Below are 19,448 nucleotides of genomic sequence, written 5' to 3' on the forward strand. Positions count from 1 at the left end.
CACAGCAGACGTGAACTGGAACTAAACACAATGTTAGAACTCTCTACATGCAAATAAAATCTGTTAGAGAATTTGTCAGGACACACTGGTAATACGACAAAATATTAGTATGGAATGAAAGTGGCACATCCACCTAGCTAATAAATGATGTTAAGGGCAGCCCCCATGATTTAAGTCCAGAAATTTGGCCACATGAACAAAGCACCAACTTTATAAAACTTTAATACACCAGTATTAACACATGGCTGAGAAACCTGGACACTGACAACAGTGCAAACAGCTGATACGATGTTTTGAGAGGAGGAGGATATTAGTGTTTAACGTCCCGTCGACAACGAGGTCATTAGAGACAGAGCGCAAGCTCGGGTAAGGGAAGGATGGGGAAGGAAATCGGCCGTGCCCTTTCAAAGGAACCATCCCGGCATTTGCCTGAAGCGATTTAGGGAAATCACGGAAAACCGATGTTTTGAACAAAAGGTGTAATGCGAAATCTATAGGGTGACTAATGAAATTAAATGAAATGATCGTATGGCATTGTTGGCTGGGAGGCCCCTTGCGGGGAAGTTCGGCCGCCGTATCGCAAGTCCTTTTTAGTTGACGCCACTTCAGCGACTTGCACGTCAATGATGATGAAATGATGATGATGAACACACAACACCCAGTCATCACGAGGTAGAGAAAATCTCTGACCCCGCCGGGAATCGAACCCGGGACCCCGTGCGCAGGAAGCGAGAACGCTACCGCAAGACCACGAGCTGCGGACTAATGAAAATAAAGCATGGCTTAGATGATATAATTTTGAGCTTTACAAACATACTGAATCATTAAAATAAACTGCATGAAATGGGTTGGCCAGGTTTTTCACACGGAACATCAGAACCAAACAAAAATACCACTGCTACAACACCCAGTCAGACGAAGAAGCAAGGGAAGATCAAGACTTCAATACTTGGATGACATAAAAGACTTTACACATGACTGGTGTCAGAGGACAGACAAACAAGATACTGGACAAGGACAAAGGGAATGTTGTCTTAGAGCAGGCCAAAGCCCATCAAGGACTGTAGAGCCAGGAAGAATAAGAGGTGCTGCTATCTGGTGATTTTGTACCTTCACTCCAAAATCTTTTACACTTAATCAGAACTTTCAATACTACAATCTTTTAAGTCTACATACACATTAAAGGCACGCAATAACATAACTTTAATTTAATAGCTGAAGGTTGGATATTATGATCATTAATTATACATTTGAGTTTCTATGAGATGTGTGAGAAAAGTAATGAACTCATCTTTTATGTACCAAAGTATTTTTTTCTCTTTCTTTCTTTCATTCAAAGAACAATATTGTCCTCTTCAGAGTAGTTCTCTTTGGCAGCTATACACCAGTGGAGTTGTCGTTCCCAGTCTTTGTAGCAGTGATGAAAGGCTTCAACTGATAGGGCCTTTAACATGTCTGTCACATTCTTTTGAATCCTTTCTGGTGTCCCAAAAATGACATGCTTTTAAAATTTTTTCAATTCCAGGAAAAGAAAAAAGTCACAAGGACACTTGTCACTTATATATGGAGCTCTGGAACAACAAGAATGCCTTTTGAAGTTAAAACATCCGTGACGGAAGTGGCCGTGTGACATGGGGTGTCGTCATGATGCAGCATCTACTTTTTTTGTTTAGGGCACAAAAAACAACTGGGATCACATGTGCCCAAGTCAAAACTATAAAACACAAACACAGAGAGGAGTTAAATAACTATACGTCAGTCACTATGGACAGAATAGGAGACAGCTAAAAACAGGCATGTGGAAAAAGGGCTAAAAACCACCATGCAGAAATGGAGGTCCAAAACTAAAAATTAAATGGCCTTCGCCATATTGCTTTGGCGGATAAAAAGGAAAATGCGGTCAACAGCCCACGAGTCATTCGCTAAGACGGCTGAAAAATCAGATGGCAAACCCAAGTTGGAACATAAATTGTTAAAAAAGGGCATTCCAGCAGGAAGTGGTGGACAGTTAAAATTTAAGTGTAATGTGTACAAAGTAGTGCAGTAGCGCCACTTAGCAAATGAAGATAAAAAGGCAGTGACCAATATGCAGCCGACTTAAGGAATCTCCTCCCAGCGGGAGTGTTGAGAGGAGGTCGTCCAAAGTGCTGAGAGAGGCTTAATGAGCCGAAGCTTATTCCTGTGAAGGGAGGACCAGTGGCGATGCCAGAGGGACACCACCACCTGACAGATGGCAACGCAGATATCATCGGAGGGAATATAGATAGTTGTGGGCTGAGGTACGAGGACTACAGCCTCGGCAGCAGCATCAGCAGCTGCGTTTCCTGGCAGACCGACATGACTAGGGACCCACAGAAATAACACACTGGCTCCACCAAGAGTGAGCGAGTGACAGTTTTCCTGAAACCGCTGGACTAAGGGATGAGCAGTGTACAGCGCGCACAGATTTTGGAGGGCACTGACTGAGTCTGAGCAGAGGACACAATTGGAAAGGCTGTGTGGCCGGATGTACTCCATGGACTGATACAAGGCGAAGAGCTCAGCTGTAAATACTGAGGAGTGTGCCGGAAGCCAATATTGAAAGACACGGGTACCAATGACAAAGGCACACCTGACCCCCATGGTCAGTCAGAGCCATTAGAGTAGACAAAGGTACTATCGCGAAGTTCCATGTGAAGGTCATGAAACTGAAGGCGATAGACCGAGGCTGAAGTAGAGTCCTTAGGAAGCGAACGAAGGCCAAGGTTAACATGGGCCACTTCACGAAGCCAAGGTGGTGAAAGGGTTCACACCCACTGGGAAAGTTGCAGGTATGCTGAAGTTAAGCGACAGTATCAAGAGGTGAAAGCGGACTCCAGGAGGTAACAGAGAAGAAGGACGAGTCCCATACTGAAGATCAGAGGAATCATCAAAGAAGGAGGCACAGGAGGGAAGGCAATGCATGGCAGACAAACAGCATGCATACTCGCTGAGGAGAAAGTCACGGCAGTGGGACTGTGGTAGTTCAGCAGCTTCAGCAGACAGACACTCAACCGAGCTGGTGTAAAAGTATCCTTTCTTTCAGGAGTGCTAGTTCTGCAAGGTTCGCAGGAGAGCTTCTGTAAAGTTTGGAAGGTAGGAGACGAGGTACTGGCAGAAGTAAAGCTGTGAGTACCGGGCGCGAGTCGTGCTTCGGTAGCTCAGTTGGTAGAGCACTTGCCCGCGAAAGACAAAGGTCCCGAGTTCGAGTCTCGGTCGGGCACACAGTTTTAATCTGCCAGGAAGTTTCATATCAGCGCACGCTCCGCTGCAGAGTGAAAATCTCATTCTGGAGTAAGGATAATGTTTGTGAGATATTCGACCTGGGCATCACAACTGGGGAAATCTTGTTCTTCGAAGGTCGCCAGGGAGGAGTAAAGCTGCCAGTCAGCCCTAGGAAGCTGCCATTTAGGCGTGCAGGCAGATGGGGTAGGGGTCAAACAGATAGCATATGGGAAATGGTCGCTCAATTAGGTGTCAGAAAGAATGGACCACTCAAGATGATGGGCAAGCTGGGCAGTGCAAAGGGATAAGTCAAAATGGGAATATGTGTGCAAGTCGGAAAGAAAAGTGGGTGCTCCAGTGTTAAGGTAGAAGAGGTTAAGTTGGTTAAGAAGATCAGCCAAGAGGACATCTCTGACAGGTCCTGGGAGAAGCCCAAATGGGATGATGTGCATTAAAGTCACCAAGTAGCAAAAATGGGGGAGGCAGCTACCCAGTAAGCTGAAGAAAGTCTGCCCTGGTGACAGTGGATGATGGAGGGGCATGTGTAGTACAGAGGGAAAAAGTCAGGTGGGGAAGGAAAAGGCAAACTGCCACAGCTTGAAGATTAGTAGTCAGCGAGGTGGGTTGACTATGAACGCGTTCCGTATGAGCAGCATACTCAAGGGAATGTCAAAATGAATCAGTAAGTAATTAATGTGAAACCTCAAAGTGGTCATGAGGGTGCAATTTCATTTCCTGAAGGCAGAGTACAAGGGGATGCTAGAAGCAGCTGTAAATCCTCTTTGTGGGACCGAAGGCCGCGAACGTTCCGTTGGAGGTTTTTTTTTTTTTTTTGTTGGGGTTTAAGGGCGCTCAACTACTGAGGTCATTAGCGCCCAGTCACAATTGTTAGAGCACATAGAATCTAGTAAAACTCAAGGGGAGGGGGGACACCAGAAAGTCCGTACAAAGATGCAGATAAAATAAGTAAAAGAGTTAGATGTCTTTGGACAAGCCAGTCAAAGTTATAAAACGCAGAACACGAGCAGCTGCTCGAGCGTCATCAGCTAAAATATCCGGTAAAGTAGATGGCAGGGACAGGACAACACGAGATTGACTAAAGCGAGGACACGACAATAAAACATGGTGCACTGTTAATGCTTGACCACAAGGGCACTGCGGGGCTGGGTCACCGGAGAGCAGGTAGCGGTGGCTAAACCGGCAATGCCCAATCCGCAACCTGGTCAGAAGGACCTCTTCTCGCCGAGATGGTCGGGAGGAGGTTGTCCAGGCAGTTGGGAGCGGTTTGACTGCCCGGAGCTTGTTTCCTTGAAGGGATGACCAAGCATACCACCACGACGACACAAGCCTCTTACAAACAACCCCACGAACGTCAGATGACGGGACACAATGGGAGGCTGGCCGAGGCAGGAGGACTGCAGCCTTGGCTGCAGCATCAGCAGCCTCATTCCCAGGCACTCCTACATGTCCGGGAACCCACAGAAAGCTGACAGAAGAACCATTATCAGCGAAAGAATGGAGGGACTGCCGGATCCGTTGCACCAAGGGATGGACCGGATAGGGAGCTCCAAGGCTCTGAAGAGCACTGAGTGAGTCAGAGCAGAGTACATACGATGAATAGCGGTGGCGGCGGGCATACTGAACGGCCTGATGGAGAGCAAAGAGCTCGGCCGTAAAGCTGGAACATTGGTCGAGCAGCCGGTATTTAAAGGTGACGGCCCCGACGACAAAGGCACAGCCGACACCATCGTCAGTTTTGGAGCCATCGGTGTAAATAAAGGTGTGACTGGCAAGTCGAGCACGAAGTTCGACAAACCGTGAGCAATACACTGCAGCCGGAGTACCCTCCTTCGGGAGTGAGCTGAGGTCGAGATAAATATGAACCGGAGCCTGGAGCCAAGGTGGTGTCGGGCTCTCACCCTCTCTGAAGGTGGTAGGGAGGGCAAAATCCAATTGTCGAAGCAGGCGACAGAAGCGGACTCCAGGGGGCAGCAGGGCAGACACATACAACCCGTACTGACTGTCGAGAGAATCGGCGAAGGACTGATAAGAGGGATGGTCGGGCATTGACAACAGCAGGCAGGCATACCGACACAGCAGTACGTCGCGCCGGTAGGTCAATGGTAATTCGGCAGCTTCAGCATAAAGACTCAACGGGACTAGTGTAGAAGGCTCCGGTCGCAAGACGTAACCCCCGATGGTGGATGGAGTTGAGAGGGCGCTCCCCAAGATGAACCACTAAGAACTCTGAGGACATTAAGGGGACATGTACAACGGGCCGCCAAATAAGAGACGTGCGGAGACCAACAAAGTTTCCTGTCCAGACGCGATTGTAGGTACGAAGAAGGAAGCTTTTGCCCGCCAGAGAAAGGTGTGCCAGCATCTGAACGTGAATGGCATCTGGCCCCGGAGCAGAGGACCGGGACAGTGTAAGCGCATGTTCGAGTTCCCGCATAGTAAAGGGGGCTTATAAGTTTCCAGATTCAGCGAGTGGAAGGAAGGTCGCCGAGCCTCTCCTGCCTCTTTCCTGGGAAGGAAGGCAGGGTGGTAATGGGCGGAGCTTGAAACCTCCGCAAAAAAGCGGCCGAAGGCGTTGGAGACAGCCACAGGATCAACAAGGACCTCATTACCTGAGGTCAGGCCAGGTACCGAGGAGTGGGCCTTAATGCCCGACAGCCGGCGCAGGCCACCCCAGACGACAGAAGAGGGAGTAAAACTATTAAAGGAGCTGGTGAAAGAGGCCCAACAAGCTTTTTTGCTGTCTTTGATGACTCTACGGCATTGCGCTCGGAGTCTTTTGTATCCAATACAATTCGCCAATGTAGGATGGTGGCAAAAGGTGCGTAAAGCACATCGTCGAGCACGGATTGTGTCTCTACAAGCCTCATTCAACCAGGGGACGGAAACGCGACATGAAGAAGAGGTAGTATGAGGAATGGAACGTTCGGCAGCATTGACGATAACAGCCATGAGGTATTCGACCTGACTGTCACAACTGAGAAAATCGTGGTCTGGAAAGGTCGCCAGGGAGGAGTAAAGTCCCCAGTCAGCTTTCGGTATGTTCCAGCTCGAAGGACGTGGGGATGGGGTGTGATGCAGGAGACGAACGACACAGGGGAAGTGGTCGCTCGAATAGGTGTCAGAAAGGACATACCACTCGAACCGACGGGCAAGAGTGGTAGAACAGATCGAAAGTTCCAAGTGGGAGTAGGTATGAGTAGAGTCCGAGAGGAAAGTCGGGGCGCCAGTATTGAGGCAGACAAGACTGAGATGGTTGAAGACATTCGCCAAGAGGGAGCCTCTTTGACAGGATGCAGGAGAGCCCCAAAGGGGATGATGGGCATTGAAGTCTCCAAACAATAAAAACGGCGGAGGAAGCTGAACAATCAGGTGCATCATGTCAGCCCGACTAACTGCGGATAACGATGGAGTGTAGACGGTACAAACTGAAAAAGTAAAGGCAGGAAGAGTAATACAGACAGCTATTGCTTGGAGTGGGGTGGTCAATGGGATGGGATGGTAATAGACATCGTCCCGAACGAGCAACATGACCCCACCATGAGCTGGAATACCGTCCACAGTGGTGAGGTCATACCGCTCCAAGGTATAGTGGGTAAAGGCAATACGGTCAGTTGGGCGCAACTTGGTTTCCTGGAGACCAAGGACGAGCGGACAGTGCAGGCGGAGGAGCAGTTGTAATTCCTCCCGATTAAATCGAATACCTCTTATGTTCCAATGTAACAAGGCCATCGCCAGTCAGAAAAAAGGGGGGAACGAGACGGGGCAAGAGCTGGTCACCTCGACGGCCGCGGAGGTCCAGGTTTCGAGGGAACAACGCTACAACCGGCAGGAGGCGGATCCTGTTCCATCGAGTCATCGCCAGCTGCGGCCGCTGTCGCGGGTTGCGTAGGAGGGGCAGAATCATTTGCCGACGAGAGGCCAGCTGAGCGCCTGGCAGCAGAGCGTCCCGGCGAAACTGAGGATGGCCGGGAGCAGCGACTCATGAATGGAGCGTCAGACGAAACGCGCCGGGGTGGAGAGGGGGATAGAGACTACTTCTTGGAAGTCTGAGAAGGCGCAGGGATGGTGGGCGGGACCCGAAGAAGGTCCTCACGGCCGGGGTCCGTTTTGGAACACCGGACCTCTGAAGCCGGGGTCCGGAACGTTTCCCCGATGGACGCCTGAGAAGAGGATCGCTTCTCAGGAGGGGGGGGGGGAGGAGGAGGAGGGGGAGGAGGAGGGGGAGGAGGAGGAGGAAGGGTGGCCCCTGGGGCAGAGGCGGCGGGGGCCGCGGGGGAGGAGGATTTGGAAGGGAGGGATTTGGGAGGCGGAGGCATAGACCCCGGATGGAGGGAGGAGGTGGAGGGCGGACAGGATAGGGGTGAGGATACTGTGGAAGGAGTGGACACGACTGAGGCAAACGAAGTTGTCAACGTCACGGGATGGAGGCGGTCATACTTCCTCCTGGCCTCAGAATAAGAGAGACGATCCAAAGTTTTGAGTTCTTGAATCTTCTTCTCCTTCTGATACGCGGGGCAGTCAAAAGATCTAGGCAAGTGGATGCCAGGACAATTAACGCACCGAGGTGGTGGGGTGCATATATGTTCCTCACGAAGAGGACGTCCACAATCGCCACAAAGTGGCTCAGACTCACACCGTGACGACATGTGCCTAAAGCGCAAACACCGAAAGCAGCGCATAGGAGGCGGGACGTAAGGTCGCACGTCGCACATCACCTTTACCTTCTCCGGGAGAACGTCCCCCTCGAAGGCAAGGATAAAGGCCCCGGTGTCGATGCGACGGTCTTTGGGGCCGCGCTGGACGAAATGCACGCCTTCGCCCTGAGCTCCTCATCAGATTGCAGCAGGAGGTCCCGATGACAAATAACCCCCTGCGTCCTATTCAGTGCCAGATGCGGGACAATGGACACTGGGATGTCCCCTAGTCGGTCGCACGCCTGGAGCGCCGCCGACTGTGTGGCGGAGGTGGTCTTTATAAGAACGGACCCCGAACGCATTTTACTGAGAACCTCTATTTCCCCGAAGATGTCCTCAATGTGCTGAACAAAGAACATGGGCTTGGAGGTGGCGAACGTCCCCCCATCGGTCCGAGAACAGACCAAATAGCGGGGGAAGTACTTCGCCCCAAGCCGGCGGGCCTGTCCTTCCTCCCAGGGAGTGGCCAAGGGGGAAAGGGCAGGAGAACCAGAACCAGAGACAGTACCTTTCTTTTAAAAGACTCGGCCACAGAGCGACCTGATACATGTTGACGTTTCATCTGCGAAACGTCCGCCCCGATACCACCCACTCCGACCAGGGGCTCCCCCACGGGCGCCACCCAGCCTCAGCAAGGGCCACCTGGCAGGATGACCGTTGCCGGGAGTCCTGATGCCCCAAGGAGATGGGCATCTACTCCTTGGCCAACGTGGGGAGGGTGCAGCTCAGGTATCGGCAGTACGATCCCTGTGTTGTCAGGGGGCTACAACCTAGAGGGTACATGACGACCCCACCACAACGGGCTGGCTACCGTGCTGGATTTCGGGTGCCATGGAAAGTCCATCATGATCGTAGGTGCAGATGGGGACGCACTATGGGCGTAACTTGTACAACCCATCAGGCGTTTAGGCCCAATTTGAGGAATAGTGGGTATGGTTACAACGCCGTTACAATGCTGAGTGCAAAGGTCTTAGTGCACGGAGGACCAGTGATACACCACGTAAGGCGTCCTTCCCCAAAAGGCTCGTACTTCTGTAGAATTTTGAAAAATGGGGGTCAAACCCCAAGGGGGACCATCACATGGAAGGCCGAAACGGTTGAAACTCCTTTTAGTTGCCTCTTACGACAGGCAGGAATACCTCGGGCCAATTCTTACCCCGGACCCGCAGGGGGGTCCGTTGGAGGTGCATCATGATGAAGAGACGTGGGCGTGTCACCTTGGCGGCTGCCGAATGACAGCAGGGGAAGAGGCGCTACTACAGGGCACAGAAGCTCGAGGATCCTGACCATATGGTCCACAGAAACGCCAGCTTGCTTGTGTGGTCGGTCTGTGGAGTCCAATGCTGAAAAATGGTTGTATGTGCGCACCGGGTGTTGTTTGGCTGGAGGGACAGAGGAAGTCTTCACGGGCGTACTCCTCCTGTCCTTTCCAGCCTACCAGTTGTGTAGCTGGTGGTTTCACCTCTTGAGGCGAGAGTTTGACAGCTTGTTGCACAGCTGGACAGGGGGGATGGCGATGCTACCTTGACACTAGGCGATTTCACGATGTCAGAGCCAAGTTGGAGGTCACATGTCTGCATGGCCATGTCCTTCATGGAGTGAGGGGTAACAACAGAACTACAGGTACCAGACGGGAGAACACAGGGGTTGCAACTAGCCAGTAACTTGTGAGCAACTGGATAAGGCACCTTTTCCCTTACCCAGATCTCTTGAAGAGCCCACTCATCAAGATACACTGGACACTCCCGAGAGGAGGCGACATGGCCACCATTACAGTTGATACAGAGGGGAGGAGGCGGTGGACAATTGCCCTCGTACGCATCCCTACCACAGGTGACACATTTGTCTGGGTGTGAACAAGATGTTCTAGTGTGGTTAAAACGATGACACTGGAAACAGCGCATCGGGTTCGGAATGTATGGCTGGACAGTGATAATTTCATAGCCTGCTTTCAGCTTGGACGGAAGCACCACTATCAAAATTGAGAAAGAGAGTGTGGGTAGCCAGTAAGGAGGAATCTACCTTTTTCATTACATGATGAATGGCAATGACACCCTGATCACAGAGGTAAGTTTGTATTTCAGCCTCTGTTAGACCATCAAGCAACCTGGTGTTACATTACACCACGGGAAGAGTTCAGAGTTCTGTGGTCCTCGACACGAACAGGGTAACCGTAGAGAAGCGGGGCAGCAAGCAGTTGTGCTTGAGAATCAGAATTGGTCTCCAAAAGCAAAGCGCCATTCCATAAATGAGAGCAGGATTTCACAGGGCCAGCAATTTCATCTACACGGATTTACTGTGGAGGAGGACTGACCTTCAGTACATGACACCATGAGGAACAGTGGTGCAGCAGGAAGGGTCTTTCGAATCATTAGCCTCATTGTGTTTTATGTTTTGTAGAAGCTGAGTGGGAAGATAATTGACTCATCGCAAGGAAATCCCCCACGATTGCCAGCGTCTCTGATGGTGCACTCCTTCCAACTGGGGACCCCTTCACAAGGGGGCACATCTGCCTTACGTGACTGTTCACACCTCAGGTCACACCTCCCGAACACCTGACGGAGGGACCAATCGGCAATTTGGGAAGGTTACAGGTCAGGCAATCACCCCACCCTGGGCCTGGCCGGTACCAGGGGGTATCTGCAAACTGTAGCTGTTGACCCAGGGCTGGGAATTATGCATTACCCAGTCAATTGTTATGCGCCAGACGTATGGGCCGGCCTTCAGGAGTGCACAGGGAGAAGGAAGAAAAAAGAAGATCCTCAAACACGTAAGCGGAGGAATGAGCGGAGAAGGTAAGCAAAGAAATGAAAAGGGAGTGAAAAACAAAGGTGAGACTGTTCGCACGTCACCAACAGAATGCAGAACATTCCCAAGAATACCCCAGACATGTTCCCCAAGGGAGGGGATAAAAAATAGCAAGAGGATAGACATGCAGCACGAAAGAGAAAAAATGCCGCGAAGACTGGGAACCCGTGGCAGCCAAGCACGAACCCAACAAGGAGTGGCGAGCCCCTTGGAGGGGGGGGGGGGGGGGGGGCGTCCACTTGCCTGCAATATCTGGTCGCACTCTATTCACCCTTTTCCTCAGCTTTTCAATGTCATCTTTGCAAACACTTTGTTGAGAGTTTTGGCATAAATTTTTAACACGTTACTTCTACTGTCAAAAAAGAAAATATGCATTTGATTTGTTTTTATTTGTTCATTTGCTGCTTTGTCTCAGGATCGTACTCAAAAATCCAGGATTCACCACCTGTGAGGACATGACAACCATTCGTGATCATTAGCAATCCTCTCAAGATGGTCAACACCCAAGTTTCTTCGATTACCCTTCTGCTCACTTGTGAGGTTTTTTGGTACCATTTCGACACAAACTTTTCACACGTGCAAAATTTTGGTATAAGTGTATGTTCAGTTAGTGTTTAACGGGTCACACACCACCCTTACTGTTAAATGTTTGTCTGATCTCACAAGGGCATGCACATGATCTATGTTTTCATCAGTTTTTGAAGTTGAAGGTCTCCCTGAGCAAAGCTGATCTTCAACATGTTCTTTGCCTTCCAAAAAGATTTGTGAGATTGAAAAACTTGTGCTCTTGGTAAGGAATGTTCCTCATTGGCCTGTTTAAATTTTTCACAGGTCACACTGATTCCCCAAGTCAAACACAGAACATGGTGGCATAGCATTGCTCTAAATTCCACAGTTCCATCTTTTAACACACAACTAAAACACAACTTCATTGACAGTGTTCTCAAAAATCACATGATGAGTGTACAGGGCTCAAACTCTGAAAAACTGGAAGGGATGAACACAAAGATCTACACAAGCAGAACAACAAAGTGTTGCCAGTCCTATTACTTTCCTCACACACCTTATATGTATGAATACTGTAAAATTAAGAGAAGTTTCTTTGATTCTCATTTGTTCCAAGTAGTTTACAAGAACTGTCACAGATACAACTGTGCTAGAAACATACATTATGCAGAAAAAAAAGGTTGATTTCTAGCCAACTGTATTTACTCATCTAAATTACGGTCTCATATACAACATTCTTCCACTCTTACGAAAGCGACATAACTTAGAAATATCAGGAACTGAAAGTTATTGATCTGGTAAACAATGATGGGGGGAAGTGATTGGTGTTAGCTGCTCTCCCATCATATTCGTATATACTTCAGTATGTTTACTAGGTCTCTTTGATGAGCATATTTCACGCAAAGAACAATTTAGCGGCTGATTTTTCCACTGTAGTCTGTAGAACTTTCCTGTGATGTTTAAGAGTTATTTAAATTTACTTTTAATGACACTGGTTTCCCACACACTAACAGTTTGTATTTGGAGTCCGGCTAGCCCATTAGTCAAAAAATAAGGAGCTAGGCATTCATGAAACTTTGCTCCTCTCAATTGCAAAACTGTTTTGAATTCCACAGCTATAAACTGTCTTCATCTGTAACAATTACAATGGGGACGTTATATGTTGCAAGGCTAACATACAAAATTGCAATGTTGTTATTGTGCAGCCAGTTACTGTCACCACCACTTATTTGCAACAATTTATGACATTAAGTTAAATAGACCTGCGTAATATAGCTATTGCCCCTCCTGTCGTTTTTGATACTCTTATCAAAAAATTTGAGGCGGCTCTAATTTGAAGGCAGGATGTGCATGTTTACGAAACTGATAGTAAGAAACAAAAAGCAGTTTTGTGGTTTTGTCACTGCTACTAAACGAAAGTGTGACCCAAGTTCTTTGATATCACGATTCTTACAAGATTCTTCTTTACTCTAGACATTATCCCCATATTTTTTTTTTTATGAAGATAATGTTCCAATGAGAATGCAATTTTTACTAGCCAGGTCTTGTAATGTACACCACTAAATTCAGCTTACAAATCCCTTCTCAAGTACAAACCAATATCAACAAGCGTATCGCAAGTACAGGTTAAAATATTAATAACAAGATCTTTGTGAACATAGCTATGTGTGATGAAATTATTTAATATGGAACAATTCAGAGGTAGAAACTGAAAGAATCTGCAGAAATGGTTCTTGGGTGCAACATCCTAAAGTATTGTGAAATCCCATATTATTTCATCAGTTACCTAACAAACATACCCTCATGAGTTATAACATTATTATCTTCCCAACTGTGAGGTTGAACTCTGGTGACAATGTGGGTATGTGATGTGGTGAGGAAAGTATACAAGCAAAGCAAACACAAATGGGGAAACATTATAGCAACGGTATGACTTGTAAGTGACTTTGACAAAGGTAAATATTGTTGTGGCCCAGCACCTGAGAATGAGCATTAGGAAACAGCTGAGTTCCCAGGCTGTTCACATCCTACTGCCACAAGTCTTTACTGAAAGTAGTTGAAGGATGATGAAACTATGGGTGGGTGGCAACATGTCTGATTCCTATCACTCATCACCCATCAGAAGAGAAATTACTGGTCACCTGGGGGATAACGTTAGTGGAAATTTAAATCTTCAGCAGAGTGTGGCAAGGACAACCACATTATCACGTGCACATTACGGCATGCTACTTCTGAGGCCAGTGTAGTAGCCTAGCAGCAGTGTGCAGGAGGTACGACTGCCTCAGTATATGCACTGGAGTTCATGTTTCGACTTCTGATGGTTGGCGTGGCAATCCTCCCCTGTATTGATCAGGAATGCTTTGCTATTAGGCAAGGGCTGCACATTTATAACTTATATACCAGTATAAACAGTAGGCTGCAGTCATAGGTCAGCAGTGTGTGAGTCAATGAAATGTTGCCAGAATTTTATGACAGCTGATGTTTCAACCAAGAACCTTTGCCACAAGTAGTCCTACAGGAAAGCCTTTCACAACACTTAAATAAACTATGTAACCACCATTCCTTCCAAAGCACTTACTATCTCAAAGTTCTACAGAATTTATATTACACATAGCTGAGTCACAAAAATCTTATTTGTCCATATCAGAAGCTAAACTCATGAAGAGACAATGTATCCTCTGCGCTGTGATGCATGTACTCAATTTGAAGGAAAATGCTCGCATTAATGCAGCACAGGAACGTCGATTTATGTTAACTTAACACAGTGAGCTGAAAGTGTTCAATGTAAAATCTGGATTAACTTATTCCATAATAAACAAACTGACTTGTTTCACATCCCTAAAGGCACTCCGCTATGTAATTTATGGAAGACAATATGCGAATGAATGAATACTTGTGAAATTCATTCTAAAAAAAAAATATAATTATAATCTCTGCAACATCGTCGATGACAGCATCTGAGCTATACAGCCACAATGCATTTTACAGGGTGTCAGAAAAGTCTTTCCCTAATTAAATAAATTGATAACTCAGGTTAGAAGTAAGATACAAATATGAAACTGGTGTCTAATTGTTTACAAACTATCAACGTTTTTTTTCACACGTCAGTAAACTTCCACTTCCATTGTTGCCCAATGACAGTACATGTCGATATGACTTTGCGGTCTAAATGCTATCACATATTGAGGACAATGATGGTTATCTTGGATGAATTGCCTTTTCTGATGAAGCACCCTTTTTTGTCAATGGAGTAGTGAGACGCCGTAATGTGCGCATTTGGGGTTCACAACCCCCTGGCGAGGTCATGGAGTGCACCAGAGGCAGTCCAAAGGTGAATGTTCGGTGCGCGCTATTGCAAGATCGAACTATCGGGCCATTCTTCTTCGCCGAGGCTACCATCACATCTGCAGTGTATCTGGACATGTTTCAACTGTATGCTGTTCCTCAGCTGCTTCAGTATCACCCCGATGTCTTTGTTTCAGCAAGACGGTGCACCGCCTCATTGGGGTTTGAACATCCGTGCCTATCTCGATATGACTTTTCCTGGGTGATGGATTGGTCATGATGGGCCAACGGTTTGGCCTCCACACTCTCCTGACATAACCCCATTAGACTTCTTTTTATGGGGTTATGTCAAGGACGAGGTCTACCGAACACGTGTACCAGATCTTGAAACCCTGCGGCAACAGATAACCACAATTTTTGAATCTATCCCTCCAGTGATGTTGGCTAATGTGTGGATGGAAATTGAATATCGCCTAGATGTGCTATGTGCTACCAAGGGTGCTCATGTGGAAGTTTACTGATGTGTGAAAATACTGATAGTTTGTAAACAATTAGACACCAGTTCCATACTTGTAGCTTACTTCTAGCCTGAGTTATCAATTTATGTAATCAGAGAAAGACTTTTCGGACACCCTGTATTACATGAAAGATTATAAACTACATCTAGCTTTACTTTTTTTATGTTTATTATTCATACAGCACACACGATCAATTCTGGAACACACATTCCGTCATCAGATGTATCTGGGAAACAAATTGTGTCTATATTGATTCAGTAACGTACATCCGTGCACGGGTAGGTGATAACCACCCATATCTTGCAATACAAATTTACCACGTAGGTTGTAAAGTTAAAGGAATTTTTTTTGTTACGACGCATACAAAACCCGGACTGAAATGTACCAAAACTACAGCTTCTATGAATGGCAGCTGGGACTGGCCCTTCAATACATCCTTTGATCCCACAATCCTCCTGGCCTCAAGTCTCCACTAGCCCTGCACCCACACCCTCTTCTCTGCAGTCTCCCTGTTCCTTTGTTCTATCTTCCTGTCCCACCTACTCCTCCAGGCAACTGCGTGCAGCCCTGCTAGCAGCAAGAATTAGCTCCTCCGTGCCGCACTCCTACCCTGTGCACATGCTGCCTCTCCCTCTCAGCTGTCGGCCACCATTCCCCGACTCTCCCTCCTACCCTTCACCTCCTTTCACCCTTCACCTATTCAACCAAGTTGAGCCATAGTGCCAGCACAACGTACTCTAAGGACTCAGTATGTCAACTATTTGCAGAGTTGGTAACTCCACTCTTCAAGTTACACATTTTCATTATAATTTGAAGAAGCACGTAACTTTTTTTACTACTTGACACACAACTTTCATACAATAAGGCAACAGTTAATTACAATTCTTACCTATATTTTGCAACCATTTCTGGTGGCATGTTTGCTACTTCTGGATCTTCGTGATAGAAGTTTTTTATCATAGGTGGTAATTTGGACCATTTTTCTTTCTGAGCTTCTTCCTGTTTAAGAATAATTGAACTTAGAACTCTCTCACATCATGCTTTCCACATTTAAAAAAGGAAGTACAATCCTAACACTTACATATACTCTATTCAACTCTGACCAGTTAATATTATTCAGCTTTTTAAAAACCTCATCGTCTTCCGACAGCTCAAAAATATTGCCACTACTTTCATTATTTGAGGAACGCTGTTTTTCCTCTTTACTGTAACCTCCATTTGTTGGTGGCTGATTGGCATAACTTTTTCCTCTTCTATAAGATGTGTCATCAAGAAGATCTTGAATTAGTTGTTTGGCCTTGGACTGCGATTCTTCTGAGCCACGTAACGTAATATCTGTCTTGTCATTATATGAGTTCTGATCAGGTTTTTTAATCTGTAAACAGTTCAATAAAATTTAAATAAATTTTCACTTTACTTTTAAAAAAATAAATCATACATTAAACTACAACCCCCAACACACACACACACACACACACACACACACACACACACACACACACACACACACCCTGGAATTTGTTTTACGTTCTTCCTTTTCTGCATTTGTCAAAAAATGTAAAGTCTAGGACTGAATTATAGCAGTATGGAAAGGATAGATTGCTACTCATCACAGAGAGGCTTGCAGATAAGCAAAATAGAAAAGAATGTGAGAAATATTCTACTTTTGGACTACGGCCATCAAATCAGGAGCCAAGATGGTGAGACGCGGCCACAGTGTGGATCGGTCACCGACACGATCTCCACTGTTGAAGGTCATGGTGTTGTAGCTACATGGCAATGATGTTGGCAGGAGTCGAAGTCTGGATGACCACTAAAGAGCATGGGTGGGCAACCAGCACAGTGTTGGTTTCCTGGGCTTGGGAAGACAGGCAGTGGTCCGTTGTTTGCAAAATGGTCATGGCAGAGTCACTGTGATGGCTCTGACTAACACAGTCTGGACATCACATACTGCCCAGCTGACCAAACAAAGAGCTGGTTTAAGCATCCTTAATATCTGATTCTCCGTGCCAACTGCACGTGAACATCGGTGTCGGTGATCCCACTGCAGTATCTCCTGTAGGCTGGCCTGGTGTAATCTAGTCATCACAGGGGTGTTTTGAAACTGCTGAATGTGCTGCTCACTGGCCCCCGCCCAACTTTGGCATGGCCTGATACTGCTCTAACACTGAAGTGCTGATGCCAAGTCATTTACAACTTATCGGGCAAGAACAGGGAGCGTATCGGGCGCATCAACAGCACCGGTTACTGACACATGCAGGAGAAGAGTCATACGTGTGAAACAGTAAAGTCATCATCAAGCAGAAAATACAACAATTTACTTTGGTACAAGACATTGCATCACAGAACAACAATGGCAGTACAGGGAGCTATGTTAAGCAGGGAAATGTATGTCACAAAATACTTTAAAGGCACAGTGGGTTACATATGGCATTGCTGCAGTGGGAATTGTTCAATAGAAGGAGAACGGTATCTTGAACACGTGTTGAGAATAAATTAAAGTGCTGCGTCAGAATACTAGAATCCATGTAAGAAGACTAATGTACTAAAAGTCATGGAGGCTGCTATATATTTGACTGTGACTGAGCATCTCCTCTATCTGTTTCATAATATTATGTAAATAGATAGATTAAAAAAAAAAAATCTACTCACCAGGGGCAGCAGGGGAACATGCATGCACGCATGTGCACACACTGGTTTAACATTTACAAGCTTTCTGAGCCAGCAGCTCCTCCTCCTCCTGTCAGAAGAGTTGAAGAAGAAGGAAGAGGGGTGAAGGAAAAGGACTGGAGAGGTTTAGGGAAAGGGGTACAGTTCAGAACAGTCACCCAGAACCCCAAGTCTGGGGAGACTTACCGGACAGGATAAGAAGAAAAGTCTTTCCTTCTCATTCCGTCCAGTAACTCTTCCCTGACCGAGGGTTCCGGGTGGCTTTTTGTAGCGAAGTATTGGTCACAGGAAATGCTGTAAGAGGGCAAGGATGAACTGAGACTAAGGGCATACAATAGACAGACAGTGAGTCGCCAGTCGGCACATTGCAACACTTCATTAGAATTGAACAGATATTTGACAAATAAATGGGAGAAAAATATTAATAAGATGGGTAATGAACATAGTACGGGCATGATGTGGAGATATGGCATACGTTTTTATGATTGATTGGTTGGTTTAAAGGTGGGAGAAGGGACAACCAAACTATGAGGTCATCGGTCCCTTGTTCCTAATAAAACACTGCCACAAGTGTGAGAATAAAATGAACAAAACATAACAAAACGGAAAGAGATGAAAAGCCACAAGAACGAAGGGAAGGCAACGAACACTAAAAGGAACAAAAGAGGACAAGAAAACAACAGACGCTAGAAACAAAAGAGAGTAAAACATGAAAACAGAATACTGTGGCTGGCCAACCACGAGAATAAGAAGGGAAAGCCAGCCACTCTGCAACACATTAAAACCTCCAACCTAAAAGCACAAGAGTGGAGGACATGGAGGGACAAAGGACATGCGCTAAAACCTACATACTCTCACAAATAAAACGGAAAACTAAAGCTGCTGTGGAGGCACTGTTGCCCAACACCGAAGGCAGGGTGCTGGGAAAGTTAAAAGTCTGCCACAGAGCGGCTAAAGGTGGGCAGTCCAGCAAGAGGTGGATGACTGTAATTTGGGAGCCACAGCAACCCTGAGGTGCGTCCTCGCAACGGAGTAGGTAACCATGCATTAGCCACCTATGGCCAATGTGGAGAAGCCAGAGGACAAATGATTGCCTGCGAGAGGCCTGCGTGGAAGACTTCCACACATTCACAGTCTCCTTCATGACACGCAGTTTGTTGTGCGTGCTGTTATGCCATACCGTCTCCCAAAGCTGGAAAACCCTGCGGTGTAAGACAGAACGCAGGTCAGCTTCGGAGATGCCCAACTCCAGAAGCGGCTTCTGCGGCGCCTGTTTGGCCAGCCTGTCGGCAAGTTCATTGCCGGGGATTCCGATGGCGGGACTGTTCCAGGGCATAGATGGACTCCTGAATGGACGCTACCACAGGGTGGCAAGGATAGCACTGGTCGATAGTTTGTAGGCTGCTCAATGAGTCAGTACACAGGATAAATAACTCGCCAGGGCATGAGTGGAAGTACTCAAGAGTACGAGATATGGCCGCCAGTTCTGCAGTGAAAACACTGCAGCCAGCTGGCAAAGAGCACTGCTCAATATGTCCCCCATGAACATATTTGAAGCCTACGTGACCATCAGCCATCGAGCCGTCGGTGTAAACCACTTCAGAGCCCTGGAACATGTCAAGAATCAAGAGGAAGTGACAGCGGAGAGCGGTGAGGTTAATGGAGTCCTTAGGGCCATGCGAAAGGTCCAGACGAAGCTGTG

At 47.1% G+C, this 19,448-nt stretch overlaps 1 protein-coding gene across 1 annotated transcript in view; it reads right to left on the reverse strand.

Moving 5' to 3' along the window:
* The window catches only part of LOC126194733 (probable ATP-dependent RNA helicase DDX43), a 69,624-nt gene that overhangs the window by 43,762 nt on the left and 6,414 nt on the right, over positions 1 to 19,448 (reverse strand). Inside the window, exons 3-4 of the mRNA XM_049932988.1 lie at positions 16,158 to 16,451; positions 15,966 to 16,075 (exon numbers count right to left, since the gene is read on the reverse strand). Coding sequence (XP_049788945.1) covers positions 15,966 to 16,075; positions 16,158 to 16,451 — 404 coding nt within the window. The remainder of the gene's footprint in view (positions 1 to 15,965; positions 16,076 to 16,157; positions 16,452 to 19,448) is intronic.

Source organism: Schistocerca nitens, chromosome 7 (assembly GCF_023898315.1).
Source record: "Schistocerca nitens isolate TAMUIC-IGC-003100 chromosome 7, iqSchNite1.1, whole genome shotgun sequence".
In the NCBI taxonomy this organism is placed as follows: Eukaryota; Metazoa; Arthropoda; class Insecta; order Orthoptera; family Acrididae; genus Schistocerca; species Schistocerca nitens.